This window comes from Hypanus sabinus, chromosome 1 (genome assembly GCF_030144855.1).
Source record: "Hypanus sabinus isolate sHypSab1 chromosome 1, sHypSab1.hap1, whole genome shotgun sequence".
Classification (NCBI taxonomy): Eukaryota; Metazoa; Chordata; class Chondrichthyes; order Myliobatiformes; family Dasyatidae; genus Hypanus; species Hypanus sabinus.
The window spans coordinates 113,837,580-113,859,277 of NC_082706.1; the positions used below are offsets into that span (position 1 = coordinate 113,837,580).

The 21,698-nt window shown below is 38.9% G+C and overlaps 1 protein-coding gene across 2 annotated transcripts in view; it reads left to right on the top strand.

Moving 5' to 3' along the window:
- Window positions 1-21,698, top strand: part of LOC132396783 (1-phosphatidylinositol 4,5-bisphosphate phosphodiesterase gamma-1-like) — a 256,980-nt gene that overhangs the window by 153,526 nt on the left and 81,756 nt on the right. For both annotated transcript variants that reach the window (XM_059974696.1, XM_059974691.1), the window contains 8 exons: window positions 1,688-1,772; window positions 7,269-7,349; window positions 10,525-10,559; window positions 11,245-11,317; window positions 12,875-12,976; window positions 19,209-19,327; window positions 20,499-20,584; window positions 21,453-21,573. In XM_059974696.1, coding sequence (XP_059830679.1) covers window positions 1,688-1,772; window positions 7,269-7,349; window positions 10,525-10,559; window positions 11,245-11,317; window positions 12,875-12,976; window positions 19,209-19,327; window positions 20,499-20,584; window positions 21,453-21,573 — 702 coding nt within the window. The remainder of the gene's footprint in view (window positions 1-1,687; window positions 1,773-7,268; window positions 7,350-10,524; window positions 10,560-11,244; window positions 11,318-12,874; window positions 12,977-19,208; window positions 19,328-20,498; window positions 20,585-21,452; window positions 21,574-21,698) is intronic.

Genomic DNA, 21,698 nt, shown 5'->3' on the forward strand with positions numbered 1-21,698 from the left:
CTCTCCCAGGCTAGGGTTCCCTCCACTGAGGCTCTGACTACACTCGTTTGCCGACCAGCCATGTCATTCATGTGCCTGGCACTTGCTACTGCTTTCTCAAAGGTGCTTAGAAAAGATGCAACATCTGCATTCCTGCTGGATTGAGAGTGCTCAAAACAGGGAAAGGGGCATCTAGGATGGAATTGAGAACCTCATGCTCATTGAGAGAGAGCACAAGAAAGTCCAAGGTAAATGGTAGAAGGAGCCCCCCCCCCCACCCAATCTCACAAAGTACCCATGCATCACCAATCTCCTGTCCCTTCTTTGCATCCCATGCTGACTTCACAGAACTATAGTGGAATCAAATCTCTGAAGGTCAGCCCAAAATGATTAATGTATTGATTTTAGTAGGCCATGCTATTAGTTTTTCTTTCTTAGATTCATTATCTTTTTTTTTACATCTTTAAGAACATGTTTAAGGAATCTGAAACTGTTAGCTACGGAATTGAAAAGCTGACATAATGGGTATAAATGATGGTTTGATAATTTTACTGTCACTTTTACATATAATGAGGAACTTACTGGAGAAAGATGGCAATATTTATATGCTTTTATTGGCACTGGATTGTTTGTGCCATTTTCTTTGTATCATTGATTGGCATTACATTTTGACTTCAATACCAATCAGCAAGACTGGCATGGTATCTGACATTAATTGATTTTGATGTTGCAATATACACTGATAAATTATCTCCTTTCCTCTTACAAATGAACTCAGTAATTCCTAAGATGACATCATTCGAATTTGTGGTGTGCCATCTCTCCTCTTTTCCCTGATAGTTCATCTATGGCCCTAAATGTAATGAAACACTTTCCAATGACTCCGTAAGGGATTTTGATTGATGTATGGTGGTTGAAAAGCTTTTGAACAACTCTCAATTCATTCAGCATCTTACATTTTAACCAGGAGCAGGAAGATAGAGGTTAAGTTCTAAGATGAAGTTTTATTCTCTGTATTGGATACCACTTTTATAAATAGAGGTATGATCTCAGAATAAGGGGTAAATCATTAGAACTGAGATTGGGAGAAATTTCTTTACAGTGGGTTGAAAATATTTTGAATTCTCCATAGGAAAGGCTGTGGGTACTCAGTTCCTCCATACATTCAAAGCTGCGATTAATAGCTTTTGAGGCATTGAGGAAATACAATAATACTGAGATTGGGCAATAAAGTATTGAAGCATGAGCAATGATCTTATTGAATGATTGAGCGTGTTCAAGGGCCCACATTAGAATGATATTCATTCAGTCCTACCTCTGCCATTTAGTAATCTTCCCCTGGAACTTTCTTTTAATGACAATGAAGTCAGTCACAGGTTTTCTCTTTCTGTTTTTACTTTTTATTGCCTCAACCTCATGTATTGTCAATTCTCCTATTTCCCCATTGCATCCTTGAGCCATTTACTCATGCTTGCCATAACCCTTTCCCTTCTCCCCTCTCTGCTTTCTGTTAGTCCTCCTATCTGTGCTTATTCCTTCCTTGGACATCAATTCATTCCAACCCTCTCCCTTTCATTTATTTATCTCTTCTATTTTTCCATGTTCTTTCTGCTGTTTTTCACTAAATTTAACTAATTTTCATTCATTCCTTCACTCTTGTTTGATATAGTTATGCTCAGTAATCTATTTGATGCTTTCCTCTGAACAGTATCACTGTGAAGGATCTAAAGACCATGCTTCCTCAAGTCAACTATAGAGTTCCAAATATGCGGTTCCTGAGAGACAAGTTGTTGGTAAGTGAAAGTAATTCAACCACTGCTTTTGAATTTGTTCCATTTATCAGAAACTGTGTCTCTTAATGTAATCCGATAAACGTGCTTTATATGACAGAACCGCTTTACGATAGATGCCATAGTATCTGTCATGCACCTGGCCCTGACCCGCCTAGCAAACAAGGACACTTACATCAAAATGCTGAATGCACAATAGTGGTTGCAATATTGGAAACAGAACACTTTTATTATCATTATGAAAGAATTCCTAGTAAACCTGACTCTTTGACTTGTCAATTTAGTGTAGCTGTACTGAACTTTTGAAATCAGGAAGCCCCCAAGCAAGTTTCAAAAACTCTTATTTCCCTTACCTCAGGAAAAAGCCCTTTACTGAGAAGTTGATTCATTCCTAAACATAAAGACATTAATAAAATGTATCAGGCCATTCAATTCACTGAGCCTGCTGGAGAGTTCTTTAACAGCATAAGATATAGGAGCCAAATAAGGCCATTCGGTCTGCTCAGCCATTTCATCAAGACTAGTCCGGTTTTCCTCTCAGTCCCAATCCCCTGCCGTCTCCCCTTATTCTTTCATGCCCTGACCAATCAACAATCAATCAAACTTAAATATGTATAAAGACTTGGACTCCATAGCTGTCACAGAATTCCACAGATTCACCACTCTCTGGCTAAAGAAACTCCTCCTCATCTCTGTTCTAAAAGTATGCCCCTCTGTTCTGAGGCAGTGTCCTCTGGTCATAGACTCTCCCACCATATTTAACATCCTTTCCACATCCACTATATCAAGGCCTTTCAGCATTCTATAGGTTTCAATGAGGTCACCCCTCATTCTTCTGAATTTGAGTGAATACAGGCCAAGAGCCTTCAAATGCTCTTCATGTGACATACCGTTCAATCTTGGACTCATTTGTATGATCATTAATATCACGGCTAATCCAACCTTTAGCCTCAACACTTTCTTGGCTGGCTTAATAAATCTGTGAATCCCGTCAAATTTATCTGCATCAATCTGATTATATTCACTGACTTAGCATTCATAGCTTCTGGGGAATTCAGAAAGAATTCTGAAGACTTATAATCCTCTGAGAGAAAGGATTCATTTCATTACTCTGACATTGCACCTACTGATTTAAGACCTCCCTTCTCACCAGGTGAAGGTTCCCCTAAATACCCACCCTTTCTCTCATCCTCAGAATCCCACATATTGCAATGAGTTCATTACCAACGGGGCTCCCGTAGAATTGAATTTGATAGCACAACTGTCCAGTGGCATGGACACCCATCCTCATGAAGTGCTTTGAGCAGCTAATAATGGCACATATCCAAAACTCCATTCCTGCCACATTGGACAGTCACCACCATGCCTTCTGCCATGCACCTGCCCCTGACACACCCAGGAAACAGGGACACTTACAGCAGAATGCTGTTTCTGGATTTCAGTTTAGCATGCAACACTATTGCCTGGCAGACTCTGGTGAGCAAATTCCTATCTCTTGGTCTAAATGCACCTTGTACAACTGGTTGTTGGACTTCCTAACGAACAGACCTGAGATAGTCAGGATGCATAACTGTTCCCCGAGAGCTGTGCACTCTGCTCACACATGACCGCACAGCTGACCACTCCAGCAATCATATTGTCAAGTTCTCCAAAGGCACAGCAGTGGTGGGGCCCAACAACAGTGATGAGATGGCTTACAGAGAAGAGATGGAAGAGCTCGAGGCCCTGGTGTTAGTCAAATAACATCTTCCTTAATGTCAACAAGACAAAGGAGATGGTTATCAACTTCAGGAGAACTTGCACCAATCACAGCCCCTTTTACATCGGCGGCACTACAAGCAGTTTCAGACTTCTGGATGTGCAAATCACATGTGACCTCCCATGGTTCCAAAAGCTCATCCTACACAGTCAAGAAAGCTCATCAAGGTTTCTACTTTCTGAGGAGGTTGAAGAGAACTGGATCTTGCACATTCATACTCACATCATTCTACAGATGCACGATAAAGAGCATCCTAACAAACTGCATCACTGCTTGCTATGGAAATTGCTCTGTGGCAGACAGAAAGGCTCTACAGTGGATGGTCAAAACTGCCCAATGCTTCACCAGCACCGGGTCACCCATCATCGAGGACATACAGTATATACAGAAAGGAGCGGGAAAAGCGCCAGTGAAGGAGCCCACCCACCCTGCTCATGGACTGCCCATAAAAGAGGAAGCTATGTAACATCCATGCCAGGACTACCAGGCTCAATAACAGTTACTTTCCCCAAGCAGGAAGGCTGATCAACACCTCCACCCACTAACTCACTACTACTTTATTATTTTCTGTCAGTCACCTTATGTACAGCTTAGCATCAATTTATGGACATACAATCATTCTATTTCTACCAAGATAACTTCAGTGTTTATATTTATTGTATTTTAAGTTATTATTGGGTTCTTTATTGTTTGTGTTTTTTGATCTGGAGTAACAATTATTTTGTTCTTCTTTATACTTGTGTACTAGAAATCACAAACAACCTTGAAGCTTGTTATAACCCAACCTGATAATAATGACAATTTCAGTTTGGTTTTGAGTGTGTGTGCTGCTTGTCTGTGCCTTTAAAATCCTGGACCATGAATAAGCAACCTGTTAAATGAGGGATATTTCCCAGGTCTACTGAACAGTTCATAACAAAGTTACACAAACAAAATGCTGGAGGAACCAGCAGGTCAGGCAGCATCAGTGGAGAGAAATAAGGAGTCGATACCCCGATGAAAACTTTGACTCGTTATTCCTCTCTATAGATGATGTCTGATCTGCTGTTCCTCCAGCACTTGTGTGTGTTACTCAGGATTTCCTGCATCTGCAGAATCTCATGCGTTCATGATTTCATAAAAAAAGGAACTGAATTTAGGGGATATCAGTGAGACTTCATAACTTTTATTCTGCTTGCTTAGGTATTGCAAAAGATCACATTGCACTATTTGAGGACAGGAGGCAGTTTTCCTTGAACGACATTGTTTTCTCAGTCAAACTGACTCTACACTGATTAAGTGTCCATTCATTAAGTATTTTTATGTGAGTTATTGCGTGCAAGTTGTTTGATGTAACACCTCCCATATTTCAGATGTAGTTCTTTTTTGGGATATCTTGAGGATATGATAAGCTATTAACATAAACAAAGGCCTTTCATTTATTCTTTATGCCATTCTGACATTATGTCAGCTTGCCATTGGATAATGGTTGCCAAGATATTATGCATTACTCCAGTTCCCTTGTGGCAGAAAGAACCATGTAAATCTCCCAGTATGAACATTCTATTGTAATCTCTGATCATTCCCATTGTTTTAGCTTCCTTGCCATAATGCACATGAAACCCATGATGCCTGTACCATTTCTCCTCACTGCTATATACTCTTCTTACGAGAGAGAGTGCAAACTCCGTAGTTTGTCGTTCAACCTTCTCCTCCCAATTTAAGACAATGACACAAAAACACTTCTCAAATCCAACGAATCCATTTTATAGATTTTGCCATGTAGGAAATAGAAGTTGGGCATAGAATGGCCATAACTGCTACTGAATGCTGACAAAACATTGAAACCTTATCAGCAATGTAAAGTAAATTCTATACTTCCACAAGGCAATTTGAGGAAATTGGATTCCAGTGTGTCACTGCTGATGGCACCAGGTTTTGAGATGTGTTCGTTGTGTTATTGTTTTAACATAACTTGAGAAGAAAAAGTTGAAAGAACAGACGCCGATTTGAATAGAGCTGAGTTCATACTGTCTCCTACAGTATCTCTAGATTTGTTTTTAACTGCAGAGGAGAAGAAGAAAGCAAGAACAAGAGTGGGGCCATTCAAACTTTTAAGTGTGCTGTGCTATTCAGTATTATATCATTATTACTGATTAACCATTTCATTAATCCACTCTTATTCTTTCCCTTGATGCCTTCTGTAGAAGTTTATTCAGGTTCTTCTTAAAAATATTCAGAAACTTGTTCTCTACAGCTTCAACGGTGGTGAATTCCATGGATTCACCATTTTCTTAGGGAAGAGTTTTAACCGGATGTCAGCCCTAGATCCTTTGCCCCAAGACAATCACTTATTGTTCCAAACTCTGCAGTCAGGGTAAACATCTTTTTCACATCCAGTCTGCCGAAATCTGTCAGAATTTTGTAAGTTTCATTCTTTTAAGCTGTATTGAATGCAAACTTTCCTCTGGTCAAGTTAATCTCTCCTCATATGGTTGTCCTGCCTCTCAGGAATCTTCACTGTACTCCTTTCTTAGGTGAGAGGATTGAAGCTACACACAGTGTGGTCTCATTATCACTTGGTAAAGCTAAGTGAACTCTTGGTGGAGTGAGGCAGTCTCACTCTCTGGTGAAGGTACCTTATCAGAGTTCATGAAAGGTGGCTTGAAATTGGGATGTGTGGTGGGAGTAACAAAATTATAGATAGGGGTACAAATAGGGTGAATCCGTTCTGGATTTTCTCCCATCAGCTTGGGTGAGAGTAGAACTAGGAGGCCATAATTTTAGAGTAAATATTGGAAGGTCCAAGGGGAATCTGAGGAGAAATGTCTTCATTCAGAGGCTGGTGCAAATGTATAACAAGCTGCCCACATAAGTGGTGGATATGGGGTCAATGATTACACTTACTGTAAGAGTACATGGATGAGGGAGATTTGGAAGGATATTGTCGGGTGCAGGTAGATGGGACTAGGCAGATGAGCTGAAGGGTCAGCGTCTGTGCTGTATTACACTATGATCTGATAACAGCTGTTCAGATTGGAGATGGTACGCAGTGCACACGCTGTGCTCTGATGGCAGAGAGAGTGAACTTTCGGGACGGTGGATGGGGTACCAGTCACGTGGGCTGCTTTATCCTGAATGCTGTGACTGGCTTCTGGGTAAGGTTTAATGTCTATGAATTCCAGACTGAGGTGGATGGAAACAAGGTCACTCTGAAGGTTGTTGGTTGGATCTTTCATCTCATTCATCAATAAACTATCTTTGCTGAAGCCAAATTGCTAACTATTTCCAGTATGAGACAGTGAAACATAAAAAACTTTTTTATACTTCTAAAAAGTCACAGCAAGCTGAAGGGCTTGTTCTTTAGGGAACTGAAGGTTATTGTAACACATGCAAACAGCTCAAATTCTCTGGCTCGCCGTGAATCCAGTACATTTGAAACTCTGGGAATATCATGTGCAGAACATAATTGCATGAGAATCAATAATATGGATTGTAATGATACAGTGATACCCTGAAGCATTTGCTGTATAAGATCTGGGATCAGTAATTTTTAAAAAGATTTTATCTTCAGATTTAATAAAATGAGAGCATCCATGAAGAGGCATTTTGTACTTGGCCTGCAGGCAAAGATCAAATTGGATGAGCTAAATTATTTGCAGCTCTTTCCAGTAATCTTTAAGCACAATGGTGCCTCTGCTGGTGAATATGAGACAGGCTGTAGATTCATAGTACTTGTTCTTTGTTCATCTTCCTGACAGGAACTGGACACGAGGATGGATATAAACTATGCACACTTTGTTCAATTCTACAGAAACCTGATGTTTGATGCACAAAAATCAGTGAGTATTTACTTGAAAAGTTGGATCAACTGCAAAATTGATGTACTGATCAATGAATATGAAATTTACTATACTGCATGCAGTTTCTTCTTTATAAAATAATTACATAACTATTTTACTACAATACATATTCACTCTATTGTTTTCTATCATTATATGCAGTTCGGTATCCTCTACAATAAACAATCCAATAATCCTTGATCTGTTGACAATCTTTATTTTCTTTTAACAAAGCAATTTCCCTACTACACATTTTGCTCCTATTACCTATGGTAAATCTTGGGCCCATTGTTTTCTATAATTTGGGAAGTGAGTTGCAATGTTAAATATGGCTATTTAATTTGGTGGACATTAATGCACCATTGAAACAGTCTATTTCATATTAAGATTTACTTTTCTATCTTAATTTTTAGACAATTATATAGTTTAGCTTTTTCTTTCCTGGCTTGTTGTGTGTGAGTAATTCGTACAGTATTTGTCAACTTGGTGATATTCCAACTGCAGGATGCCAAAAATCATAATGAGCTGGTGTTTGACAGTGACCAATGCCAGAGAGGATAAGAGCACACAAGAGCGATCAGCAGCAAGTGCTGTTAGCATCACTTGACTCTCTCATCTGAAATTCTGTGCCTCCAATTTCTATTGATGTTGAGTGACCTACCCTGCAGGCCATAAGGAAACACCAGAAGCTCAGACTGATGTCATCTTTTGTTTTTGCACGGCTGCTGATGTGTGGGATCACTTTCCACTTCTGCAAGCCCAGACTCCTGCCCTGTTGAAGGTTGAAGTAGGTTAATCAGCTCTCCCCAGCTGGTAACTTCTTCAGAATGCCAGTTTGACAATGTAGCCTACTAGCTGCATGTACAGTAAATGAAATTGGGCCTTTAGGGGAAATTAATCAATTAACTAAGTAGGGAGATATGTGATAAATTTATTTCTATGAAGCTGAAGTTACCCATTTGGACCCAAAAAAGATATGTCTGGGTTCTTCTTAGATGATGAAATCCATAAGAATGGGATCCAAAAGAGACTTGGGTTCCAAACCAGATGGATTATTAAGATACCTTAGGCAATTAAACAAAATGATCACTAATGTTACTGAAAGCTGGAGGACTAGGACATAAGGATAAAAACTAATGTCACCACTGTACAAGGCTATAGTTAGTTATGTAAGTACTTCTAGACACTGCAAAAAGGATGTATATATTTGCTTTGGAAGCAATGCAGCACAGAATGTTTATTGATTGTTGAGATACTTCATATAATCAAACCCTGGCTTGATTACATCACTTTTTGTAAATATTCTACGTGAAGATTTGGCAAGATATCTGAAACTTTGACAAACTTCTGTAGCTGTGTTGTTGAGAGTATATTAACTGGTTGCATCGCAGCCTGGTATGGAAACACCAGTGCCCTTGTTTGGAAAATCCTACAAAGAGGTAGTGGATGCATCTTATTCCATTACAGGTAAAGCCTTCCCCGTCATTGAACACATCTAATCAGAGTGTTGTCGCAGGAAAGCAGTATCCATGATTGAGGGCTCCCGCCACCCAGGTCGTGCCCCCTTCTTGACGCTGCCGTCACAAAGAAGGTACAGGAGCCTCAGAACCCAGACCACCAGGTTCAGAAATAGTTTTTACCCCTAAACAATCAGGCCCTTGAACCAGTGGGGATAACTTCACTCAACTTAACTCACCCCATCATTGAACTGTTCCCACAACCTATGGACTCACTTTGAAGGACACTTTATCTCATGTTCTTGATACTTATTGCTTAGTTATTATTATGATTATTATTGTTTTTATTATTATTGTTTTCTCTCACTCTGTATTTGCACCATTTGTTGTCTTTTGTACATTGGCTATTTGTCTTTTTTGTTGGGTGTGGTCTTTCATTGATTCAATCATGTTTGTTGGATTTACTGTGTATGTCCACAGGAAAACAAATCCCTGGGTTGAATTTAGTATCGTATATGTAATTCAATAATAAATTCACTTTGAACTTTTGAGAGTTTTATCTACTTGTAGGTGACTCCAGAAAAGGAGGTTATATAGAATGTCAAAGACAAGTCTTTTTGGAATGAGGTTATGAAACCATTTGCCAGACAGACATTTCTGCAAAAAATGTTAACTGTTATTTCAAAACTATGACTGAATCATTCCTGTTAAACAGAGTTATTGAAGAAACAGAAAAAACGATGGCGATGTGGAATTAAGTCACAGAGCAGGCATTAGTTTATTGAATAGTGGAAGAAGTCGGAGAGACTAAATAGCCCATTTCTGTCCCAGAGTTCCTTAAAATGACTTGACTTTAGAGCTGCAATAAACAATTGTTAGCAGATACATTCTGATCCCCACTGAATTCTTATGGTGTCAGTACCTTGTGGCTAGTTTTCTGAATAAAGTTGACTGCAACTTCAGCGACAAGATCCTGTCTGTGGCTGGGGGTTCAGCGATGTAAATCAGCTACTTGGTAGTGTAGGTGGACTTGGGGAGAGGGTGGTTGGTGAAGGGCACAATGAGAACAAATCTCAAACATGATAATGCCAAGAAAGGACTCGCTAGCTTGGCTGACTTTCAAAGCTATCAAAACGCTAAATGTTTAGCAAATAAAATAGAAAATGTTGGAAATACTCAGCAAGTCATGCAGCATCTGGGGAGAGAGAAGCTGAATTTAAATAACTGACCTTTCAGAAATCTCTGAACTTTTGAAAGATATTTTAATTATTATTTTTCAATAAGCATAAATGATTTCAAAGTACTTGAAAATTAAGTATTTTTTGGAAAATATTTAAATTTTAATTGCTTTAAAAGTAAATTGAAGCCACCAAAACATATTAACTAAAGGTTACCTTTGCCCTTTGTAGCTCTTCCTCTTAGATCCTACCTTGGTCTGATTGGTTACACAAGCTCCCAGTATAAGTGGTGAAGTATTGCCACAACTTTGTATTCAAGTGGTGCAGCACACGTGAGAACATACTGGTGAATTGCTGCCAAAATTTGAGATTTATAAGTTTGTACATATCTTTATTGATCACCCCTGGTTATCCATTGTTTGCACAAATCCATAGAGTTATATCAATTAAATTCTCCCAGAAGTTCAGTAGTTAATAAGTCATGGCTTGATTACATCACACTTATTTCTAAATACCTGTTGTTTTGTTTTTGGTGTACAGGTAATTGAGCAGCTGGAGCTGTCTTTTCCTCTAAGGTAAGGAAATATTCATTGATTTATCCTGAGTTTTTTTCAATTTTCACTTTCTACTTTTACTCCATGTAAAAATAAATTTATTTTAAAAAATGACAAACTAATTCTCATTTTCTTAAGCCTAGAATGAAATTAGATATGATCAGTCATCCTTGTGTTTTATTATGATTTTTTCTGCTAATACATTTTTTGGCATAGATCTTTTAGAAAAATTGTAACTGTTGAATCATTGATAAATATATAGAGCACAGATCAAGGCTGACATTGCCGTATGGAAATAATTAGTGCTACATCTTAAAAGATAAAGTGAAACTCTTTCCAATTTCTCAGATTATTGTAGAAGAGCTCATGGGACACTCTGAAGAGTAAGGATTTCCTGATCAAAAATCTTGTAATCAAAAATTATCCTGTACTAAAAAATGAACGAGTCAATTTATTTGATCAGTATTCTGCTGTTGTTTCTGGGAACAACAAAAGTTGCTCTGTTTCCTTTCTAAAATCATAACTAAAAAATATGATCAAACTTGCCACGGTATCTTCAGTAAGGAGGTATACCTTGTTAACTGCCCCTCTCTCTGTAGATGCTGCCTGATATGCTAAGTTTTCCTGCCATTTTATGTTTTTTTGTCAAATAGTGCTATTCATAATGTAAATTTTTGCTCATGTTTGGCCTTTTTATTGCACACAGGAATATGGAGAGGCCTGAACTCTGCCAAATAACACTGTTTGATTTCCAGAAGTTTTTGCAATATGATCAAAAGGTAAGCAACCTGAAGATGGATTATTCTTACTTTATATCGATTAATGCCTGGAATACACTGCTGGAATTTGTAGAAGAGACTGATTCGATTGGAACATTTAAGAGACTCTTAGATGTAGGAAAAATGGAAAATAATGCGCTATGGAGGGGATAAGGGTTAGGTTGATTATGGAATAGGTTTATATTGATTGGCACAACACCTTGAGCTGACAGACCTGTACTGTGCACACTGTTCTATGTTCTGCGTTCTAATGTACCTCAGAATACATAATTGAATGCAAAGGTTCCAAGGTTGTGAAAGGGATTATTAAAGAAAACACAAATCTTTGAAGTATCTTGACCATTACAGCAGGTTTGACAGTGAATCCAGCAAACCAACTTAGCATGGATCTCTGCCATTTTATCATTTTGGAATCATAATTGTTTAGAGAGCCATTGGCACACTGGGGGGTTTATATACTAAATGGCACTATTTTATGTAGCACTAAATATTGGGCCCTGCAATATGATTTAGGCCAATTACTTTGATTTTAAGGTTCATAATATCAAAACCTAGTTTTTAGGGGTGCGTCTAGAGTGGGTTTTGGGCTAGTGAAAACCGAGGGAATACTTTTCACATTTTACACAGTAACAATAACAACTTTCTTGATACAATGGTAGGCAGTTTAGAAGCCTGAAGTCCAACACCAGCATTTGAAGGAAAGCTACTCTTCCCTTCATTCATTTGGGGTTTGAATCAACTTGCACAACCCTAATTAGTATAACAACATTATGACCATTTTAACTATTTTGCACTACAATGGACTTTTATAAGAATTCTTACATTGATCTTTCTTGTTAAAATTCTGTATAGTTTATGTTTAATTTATACTTTTCTTCTGAATGTTGCGCCACTGAGTAGGAATTTGATTGCCCTGTGCATACATGTACTTGTGCGTATGACTATCAACTTGACTGACTTTGACAACCCCAGTTATAACTTCCTTGATCGTCCTATTAAGGTAATAAAACTCCTCAGTGGGAGAGTAGGCAATAGTTAGCATCACGTCAAAGATTATGTTTGGATAGGTGGCCAAGGAGTTCAGTTGAGGAGGAAAGAAAAATATGTTTAGGGAGTGAATTCCCTCAAGTCAAAGCACCCAATAGCAGGTGACATTTACTAATTGATGACTTATCATTGGCTTTGCTTGGTCAATTTTTCTTTCTGAGAATCAAATAAAGCAGTGATTGGAAAACAAAAGTTCGAGCTATTGAAATGAAAGTATTTAGAATTGAATGAACAAACGTGTGGAGTTTTGGAATTCTACTTTCTGATGGTAAATGGGAAAAAAATTAATATGGATTGAAGTTATTAGAAGTGAATATTTAAAAAAATGTTAGCAGCATGTGCAGGATAAATTTTTAATTTCAAATTATAATCTTTACAATTGGTAAGTACCTAATTTGTTCAAATGCATTGATTTAATACATTACTACATGGATTACATTAATTTAATTGCATTTTTTATTTATAGATCTGGAATGTGACTTCATTAATTATGTGCTCTTGTTTCCTTAGGAAAGTTGGGCAAATGACACTAACAAAGTTCGAGAATGCATCTTTAATTATTTTAAAGACCCTTTACGGGAGACTTCAGACCCTGTTTTACAACTTGATGAGGTAGATATAGATTTGCATTATTATCTCAGCTTTTGGTAAATGTCAAACTGTGTACATTCTTCTTTATAGGATAATTGCAAATAGCTCATTTTTAGCGAAGGCATACTTGGAATTAAAATTTTCTTTTATTGGGGGAATGGGATGGGAAAACTGGCAGTTTTTCTCAATTCCTAACTGGTTAGAGGATTCATGGGAAACAGCTCTCATCTACTGGGAGTCAGTAGGATAAGAAAACCACCACTTAAGCTTTGAGAGTTGTGCTTTCAATGCTTGGAACACTTGATGAATGTTTGATGACACAGTGTCTCTTTATGCAAGAATTAAAGGAGCAAATTTTCATCAAAGAATCACAACAATGGACATTGTTTCATGCAAAAAGTGCACACTTCTTGCATCTGACATTTCCTTTCACCTCAGAGGACCACTCATTTTATTTAAAATGCTTTTAGTATGAAGTACTCCATTTGATGTCACCTGAACAAGAAGGCATATATGCTTTGTGCTTCTAGACTAACCAAAGAAACATGCTGTCTTCTTAATTATGGCATTCATAACAAGAGATGCAGAACTCGCCTCAGAAATTTAAGTGATTCCTCTACATGTTCATGTAGCTTGAGCAACATTGTGAACTGAGTTTCATGAGCTGAAATTTACTGCCCTGATTCATGGATGGATTCAACCCAATTTTGTAGATTGCACAAGATTTTCTTTTCTTCATCCTTTCTGAGTTATAAACTGGAGTTATAAAAAAGTCTGCTGGCAAGATGAAATAAATGGCAGTGAAATAATGTGATATATCATTGGCATGTGAACTAATGCATCTGAAAAGTTTGAAGCCGCTGTATCGTTATATCATTTAAAGTTTGTTCAAGGTTAAGTGTCATTCAATTATACATGAATACCCATGAATACAACCAAAATAAACAATGTTACTGCAGGGCCAAAGTGCAAAACACAGTACCAACAGCCATACGCTGCACAAGGCACATGTAAAACAGGGGGCATATGTAAGATAGCGAGAATGTATAAGATTCCTGTAAAATATAGTCAGGCAAAAAAATAAAGTTGAAGTCTGTGAGTCCACAAATGTTGCAATAGTCTGCTTGTTTTCTGCCAAGTGAACACTAGGATTCAGCACCGACTCCAGCATGGACTCAGTGCCTCACCACCTCTGGCACTCCAGTGGAGCACCCAACTCTGATGCCTTGGCCTGAGCGGCTCCAAACATGCAACACCATGGCTTGAGGGCTAGTTCTTGCTATGGCCAAGGCCATGTAGTTCCCCTGCCGCCCGCCCCCTCATTTGCTTATAAAGCAATGGATTGGACTTTCACACCACCAACGTCTAATAGGGTCTTGCAGTCACAAGATGAGTGACTAAGATGATCACTCGCTGTTGGACTAAACACTTTGTTTGCACACCATCACCTCTCTGTCGCAATTGCAATGAGCAACTCGCTGATGGTGTAGACCCACAGTACTTTAAGTTCTTAATGTCCAGCAGGGTTTTGCAATCACAAAAATAAGTTTAAAAAAAGACAGGAACACCTTTGGTTGACCCTGTAGAAACTACATCTGAGCGGGCAAATATCTTACCAAAAGTAAATGAGGTAACCAATTCATATTAATCAATAATTACCTGAGTGACTATCCCCATGTATCCATTCTTATATCGACAACCTCCAGACAAGTTTTCTGAACACTCCTTCAAAATATTTCTAGCTAAGCACCTCAAGGAATCCTGAACATACACCATCCTGTTGTAGAAGAAGACAACATGGTATTTAAATAAGGATTTTCCTGCTGATTCCAATTTATTTAGTTCTGTGTGTTTACAGATGATAGGTTTGCAAATAAACACTGTTGGTTTGAAGGGTGGGTATACATCAGTTCACATTAGGATTTAAAAATATGAACATGTGGGGAGGGTTCTGTATTAAAAAAAGCAATAGTGAGAATTGTTTTCTATGTGGCTTAAAATGTTAGCAAAAACAACAGTAATTTAGGGATTCTAATAGAATGATCTAAAAATGCCACTACAATTTACGATTTAAAGTTAATTTTGGCATTGCGCAATTTTAATTTACAGTGAAGTGCTATTTGGCATTCACAGTTAATTATGCTACAATTTCTGCATCTTATTCTAAAAAATTGCTATCACTTTAACCATTTTTGGTAAAGATTTTGACCACTAAATGGTAGAACTCACTTCCATAGCCTCATGAAAACATGCTATTTCCTTCTAAAATATTAGTGGACCAGTCGATGTTGAATGTTTTAATATCAGTAGCACACTTGCAGAAAATTGATATCAATTAGTCTGATACTGAATGAAATGATTAGAGACTAGAAACAAAATATCCAGGTCCAAAATTTGCCTTCCAACTACCATACAAATTTTCAACCTATACATACTGTCTTCCTTAAGCAGAAGGCTACTTAATAATCTGTTTTAAAATCTCAATGGAAGGAGACCGTTGCTCTGTTTATTAAGTGCTATTAGTATTTTGATATTTAGTTTATCTTGTTATTTTAATATGTAAGAAAACATCAGACTTTGACTCTAATGCCACCATATCTTAATCCCTAATGGTGTGTATTTTTTCAAGTTATTCTGTAACTAAATTATTAAATTGCTGGGTGTTCTTTGTGGGTCGTGTAGGTTTACCCTACATCTGTCAATTGAAGCCTGGCCCTCTCAGGAGCTTGGGCCACACATTTTAATGTAGCATCTCAGAGCAGGTTCCCTCTCATGAGCTCTATGATATGCATCATCATATACCATTTTTATATATATACACACACACCTTATTGAATTTTTTGAAGAGGTTAGTAGGAAAGTTGATGAGGGTAAAACAGTGGATGTTGTCTATATGGACTTTAGTAAGGACTTTGACAGGGTTCCACACGGAAGGTTAGTTAGGAAGGTTCAATCGTTAAGTATTAATATTGAAGTAGTAAAATGGATTCAACAGTGGCTGGATGGGAAATGCCAGAGAGTAGTGGTGTTTGTCAGATTGGAGAACAGTGCCTAGTGGTGTGCCTCAGGGATCTGTGCTGGGTCCAATGTTGTTTGTCATATACATTAATGATCTGGATGATGAGATTAGATAAATTGGATTAGTAAGTATGCAGATGAGACTAAGATAGGTAGCATTGTGGATAATAAAATAGGTTTTCAAAGCTTCCAGAGAGATTTAGGCCAGTTAGAAGAGTGGGCTGAAAGATGGCAGATGGAGTTTAATGCTATTAAGTGTGAGGTGCTACATTTTGGTAGGACTAATCAAAATAAGACATACATGGTAAATGGTAGGGCATTTAGGAATGCAGGAGAACAGAGTGATCTAGGAATAATGGTGCATAGTTACCTGAAGGTGGAATCTCATGTGGATAGGGTGGTGAAGAAAGATTTTGGTATGCTGGCCTTTATAAATCAGAGTATTGAGTTTAGGAGTTGGGATGTAATGTTAAAATTGTACAAGGCATTGGTGAGGCCAAATTTGGAGTATTCTGTACAGTTCTGGTCACCGAATTATAGGAAAGATGTCAACAAAATAGAGAGAGTACAGAGGAGATTTACTAGAATGTTACCTGGGTTTCAGCACCTAAGTTACAGAGAAAGGTTGAACAAGTTATGTCTTTATTCTTTGGAGCGTAGAAGATTGAGGGAGGACTTGATAGAGGTATTTAAAATAATGAGGGGGATAGACAGAGTTGATGTGGATAGGCTTTTTCCATTGAGAGTAGGGGAGATTCAAACAAGAGGACATGAGTTGAGAGTTAAGGGATAAAAGTTTAGGGGTAACACGAGGAGGAACTTCTTTTCTTAAAGAGTGGTAGCTGTGCAAAATGAGCTTCCAATAGAAGTGGTAGAGGCAGGTTTGATTTTGTCATTTAAAAATAATTGGATAGGTGTATGGACAGGAAATGAATGGAAGGTTATGGACTGAGTGCAGGTAGGTGGGACTAGGTGAGAGTAAGTGTTCAGCATGGAGTAGAAGGACCGAGATGGCCTGTATACGTGCTGTAATGGTTATATGGTTATATACCATAGTTTAGAGTTGGATAACTGAGGTATTTTGAATCCAATCATATTTCAAGTGATTTTCCATCTAAGAAGTTCCAACTCCTCAGTACAAATTCAACAAACAATTGCAGTCATAAGTGCTGACCAACAAAGCACTGTAGATGCTGGACATTTAAAATAAAAATGGAAAATGCTGAAAATTCACAGCAGTTCAGCCAGCAACTGTGTAGAGAGTAACAGAGGTAACATTTAATTCAGTGGCTCTTCATCAGTAATGTCATTGAGAGCTCTCCTGAAGGCTCAAGGACCTGAAAAGGTACACACTCAAAATGCTGGAGGAACTCTGCAGGCCAGGCAGCATCTATGGAAAAGAGTACAGTCAACGTCACAGGCCAAGACCCTTCAGCAGGACTGGAGTAAAAAGATTAGGAGGGGGGAGGGGAGGGAGAAACACAAGGTGATGGGTGAAACTGGGAGGAGGGGAGGGGTGAATTAAAGAGTTGGGAATTTGATTGGTGAAAGAGATGCAGGGCTGGAGAAGGGAGGATCTATTAGGAGGGGACAAAAGGCCATGGAAGAAAGAAAAAGGAGAGAGGAACACCAGAGAGAGGCAAATAGGAATGGGTAGTAGAGGAAGGGGGGGGGGGGATTACCAGAAGTTTGAGAAATTGATCTTCATGCCATCGTGTTGGAGGCTACCCAGATGGAATATAGAGTGTTGCTCCTCCAAACTGAGTGTGGTGCCATCACAACAGTAGAGGAGGCTATGGATGGACATGTTGGAAAGGGAATGGAAAGTGGAATTAAAATGGATGGCCACTGGGAGATCCTGCTTTTTCTGGTGGATGGAGCTTAGGTGCTCAGTGACGCAATCTCCCAATCTATGTTGGGTCTACAGGAGGCTACACCAAGAGCATTGGATATAATAGATGACCCCAACAGGGATGAATGGACAAGGGAGTCACTTAGGGAGCAATCCCTGTGGAAAGCAGAAAGTGGGGGAAAGGGAAAAGGTGTGATCGCTCCCTACATGACTTCATTATCCATTCATTCCTCCCCACTGATCTCCATCCTGGCACTTATCTTTGCAAGCGAAACAAATGCCCCACCTGCCTCTACACCTCCTCTCTCACTACTATTCAGGGCCCCAAACAGTCCATCCAGGTGAGGTGACACTTCACCTATGAGTCTTTTGGGATCATCTACTGTATCTGGTGCCCCCGGTGTGGCCTCTTGGATATCAGTGAGGCCCAATGTAGATTGGGAGACCGCTTCACTGAGCACCTGTGCTCCGTCTACAAGAGGGATTTCCCAGTAGCCACCCATTTTAATTCCACTTCCCATTCCCATTCCCATTCCAATCTACGCCCTCCTCTACTGTTGTGATGAGGAACAACACCTTCTGTTCCATCTGGGTAGCCTGGAATTGATGGCATCAACATCGATTTCTTGAACTTCCAGTAATGCCACCCTCCTTCTCTCTTCCCTATTCCCATTTCCTTCTCTCACCCTAACCCCTTACCTGCCCATCACCTCTCTCTGGTGCTCCTCCCCCCTTTTTCTTTCTTCCTTGGCCTTCTGTCCCTCTCCTATTAGATTCCCCCTTCTCCAGCCCTGTATCTCTTTTACCAATCAACTTCCCAACTCTTCACCCCTTCCGCACTTCTAGTTTTACCTATCTGCTTGCATTTCCCCCTCCTCTTCCCACACCCTTTTACTCTGACTCCTCATCTTTCTTCTCCAGTCCTGCTGAAGGGTCTAGGCCCAAAATATCTACTGCACTCTTTTCCATAGATGCTGCCTTGCCTACTGAGTTCCTCCAGCATTTTGTATATGTTCCAGCATCTGCACATTTTCCCTTGTTTGTGACCTAAAAAATTAATTATTTTTCTCTCCATAGAAACAGCCAGAACATCAATTTTTCCAGCCTCCTGTGGTAAAATCAAGCAGTTACACGCCATTTCCTCATCTAACTTATTCTCCTTTGGGAATTCACGCCTCTAGTGTTATCTAAATCCTTCAGTCTGCCCCTCCCTCCTGTAATACAGAAGTTTTGAATTGTCTTCTACCATCTCTAACCATTTTGATCTTGCACAAAGGACGTGACTTTTAGTGAAAAAAAGAATAAGCTTTTAAGATGGGTAAAGCATGAAAACTGCTATTGTTCCTATATAGAATGATGGTATATTTTTCTTTCGTCTTTTAGTTCTTGGCATATCTGTTCTCTAAAGAGAACATGATCTTGGACTCCAGGTTTGAACGAGTGGCTCCTGAGGAAATGAACCACCCTCTTTCTAACTACTGGATCTCCTCCTCGCACAACACGTTAAGTAACGCTCTATATTTTTAAAGTACCATTGATGAAACCTGATGTTTCCCACCTGTCCTTTAGCTTGAAGTGTGATGTGATGTCAGATTTGACAAACTTGCCTCTGGAAGCCGAATCCTGAGATTATAAATTGGGTTCAGGAAAACAATTTAGTCAGAGAAGAGGAAGTGTGTGCACACAAGGTGTGCTCATAAATTCACAGTACAGTCTGGCCCAGTTCAGACTGTATTTTCCTTCCTCTGTGTACTGAGTCAGCCCATATGAACAACCATCCACAGAAGGTCTTTAGACTTCACTATTTGCCGTTACTATTCAATATTCATTTGGCTGAGACGTGGAGGTGGGTGGAAGTTTGGGATGTGAGGTTACCCTGAGGTTCCTGCCAGGATGATTCTTGCCACAGCATTTGTAAGAACCTGTGCAAGTTGGTCCATCTGATTTCTATTCCTTTTAGAATGGAAGGTCCCAATGGGCTCATGGTCAAAACTAAGGTGTCAGTGTGTGGAATCAGAGCCGTGGGTCTCATCAGTGAACTAGCAGGACTTTGAGAAACAGTTTGGTGATGCGGGTTGGTCTTATTGGTGCTATAAAACTTTATATGGGAAACCACTGGTGGGAGTGCGGATAGTGGAAGAAAAGGAACAAACAATTGTGGACCTTTATGAATGTTAGAGCATTGAATGCAAGAAAGAAAGAAATGCTGAATTGATCCAACACATTTCATTACCTCGAGACATCCCTCTATGCTAATGGAGAGAGGTTTAATTATCAGTTGCCTCACACCAGGTGTTTAGGCAGCTGTGATGTTTGGGTTTAACAGCAAAATTAAAAAGAAATTGCATCTAAAATCTGCCACACTCCCCTTCTTTACTGTGATCTCTTGGTAGCCACCAATCATTCCCTAATCTCTTCTACTTCTGTTTCACTCTCATCCTGTTCCTCTATTTCCTAGTAAACAAATAGTCCATGCCTGTTTTCTCCAGCAGCCTGGAGAGTTATGCTCTAAGGAAATGATAAAGATATTCAATGGTAAATTATTTTAATATTGTACATTTCCCTGTATTTCCAAGGCCCACCTTGCGACTGCACACTAACGGTCCTGTCTGTAATCATTTCAGTTAAGAGTAACATTGACAGAATGGCTGAATTGCTCTTCATCTCTTCCAGGTATCTGACCGGAGACCAGTTTTCCAGTGAGTCGTCATTAGAAGCCTATGCCCGATGCTTGAGGATGGGATGCCGCTGTATAGAACGTAAACCTTCTCTCCTTTATCAATGTAGCTTTTAGATTTTCATCTTCCTGTGATGCCTACTCCAGTGGTGATGTGTTTCCCCTAAACTTCGGCTTGAATAGTGAATTTCTATGACAGTCAGTAAGGCTAGGACCAAGCTTGTTTGTGATTAGCTCATTAGCTTAGCCTCTCTGCTCTCACCTATATACTCTGTGAGTTGTCTTCAGCCTAGACTGCTATGTAGTGTTCAGAAGTACAAATGCTGATTTTCCACCACTTAACTTAGAGTGATGACAAATGCAAATGAAATATGTGTTCTGTCTTGAGTTATTCAGCAATAAGTGACCTTGAAACATTGTCCTTACTTTATCTTTGCTTTTTACATGTTTTCTGTATAAATATTGTTGGCAGGAAGTAAACAAAATAATATCATTTGTGGAAAATAAGATCTGGCTCAGGGTATTTACAGTTTTTAAAATTAAAGAGTGTCCATTATTTCTGGATGGTCATGGAAGAAATTTAATGAAAGGGGTGAATCTTGCAACATGTTTTCTTGTCAATGCTAACTTATGACTAGAAATTATGCACTTAATTTGTGACAAGGAAAGAAAGCTATGAATTGGTGATAGAAAAAGCGATGAGAAAACAAGATCCCAATTAAATTACATTTTATTATAGTTCAAGCCTATCATCAGTTGTTAATTTATATGTAGGTGCCCTTTTAACACACTTTGCTTCTTCATGACATCTCCAGTTTACTGAGATTGAGATTTTTTTACCAGAAGATAAAATGCACCCTCTTGTGGAGATTCTGAAAAGCTCACTCACTAAGATTGAAGGTCTATTGAAATAAATCTATGTTGTTACTAATTGATTATCTGCTTTGCAGTGGACTGCTGGGACGGCCCAGATGACCTGCCAATTATTTATCATGGGCACACACTTACCTCCAAAATCAAATTCTTGGATGTACTTTATACAATAAAGGAGCATGCCTTCGTTACCTCAGAGTAAGTTACTACAACGCGTTAGACAGTCATCCTGTATAAGATTGCAAACAAGTAGTTCAATTATTCAGTTTCTCTAAGTAATTCTTCTTTATAAATTGCATCAAGATCTTCAATTTCCTTTAGAC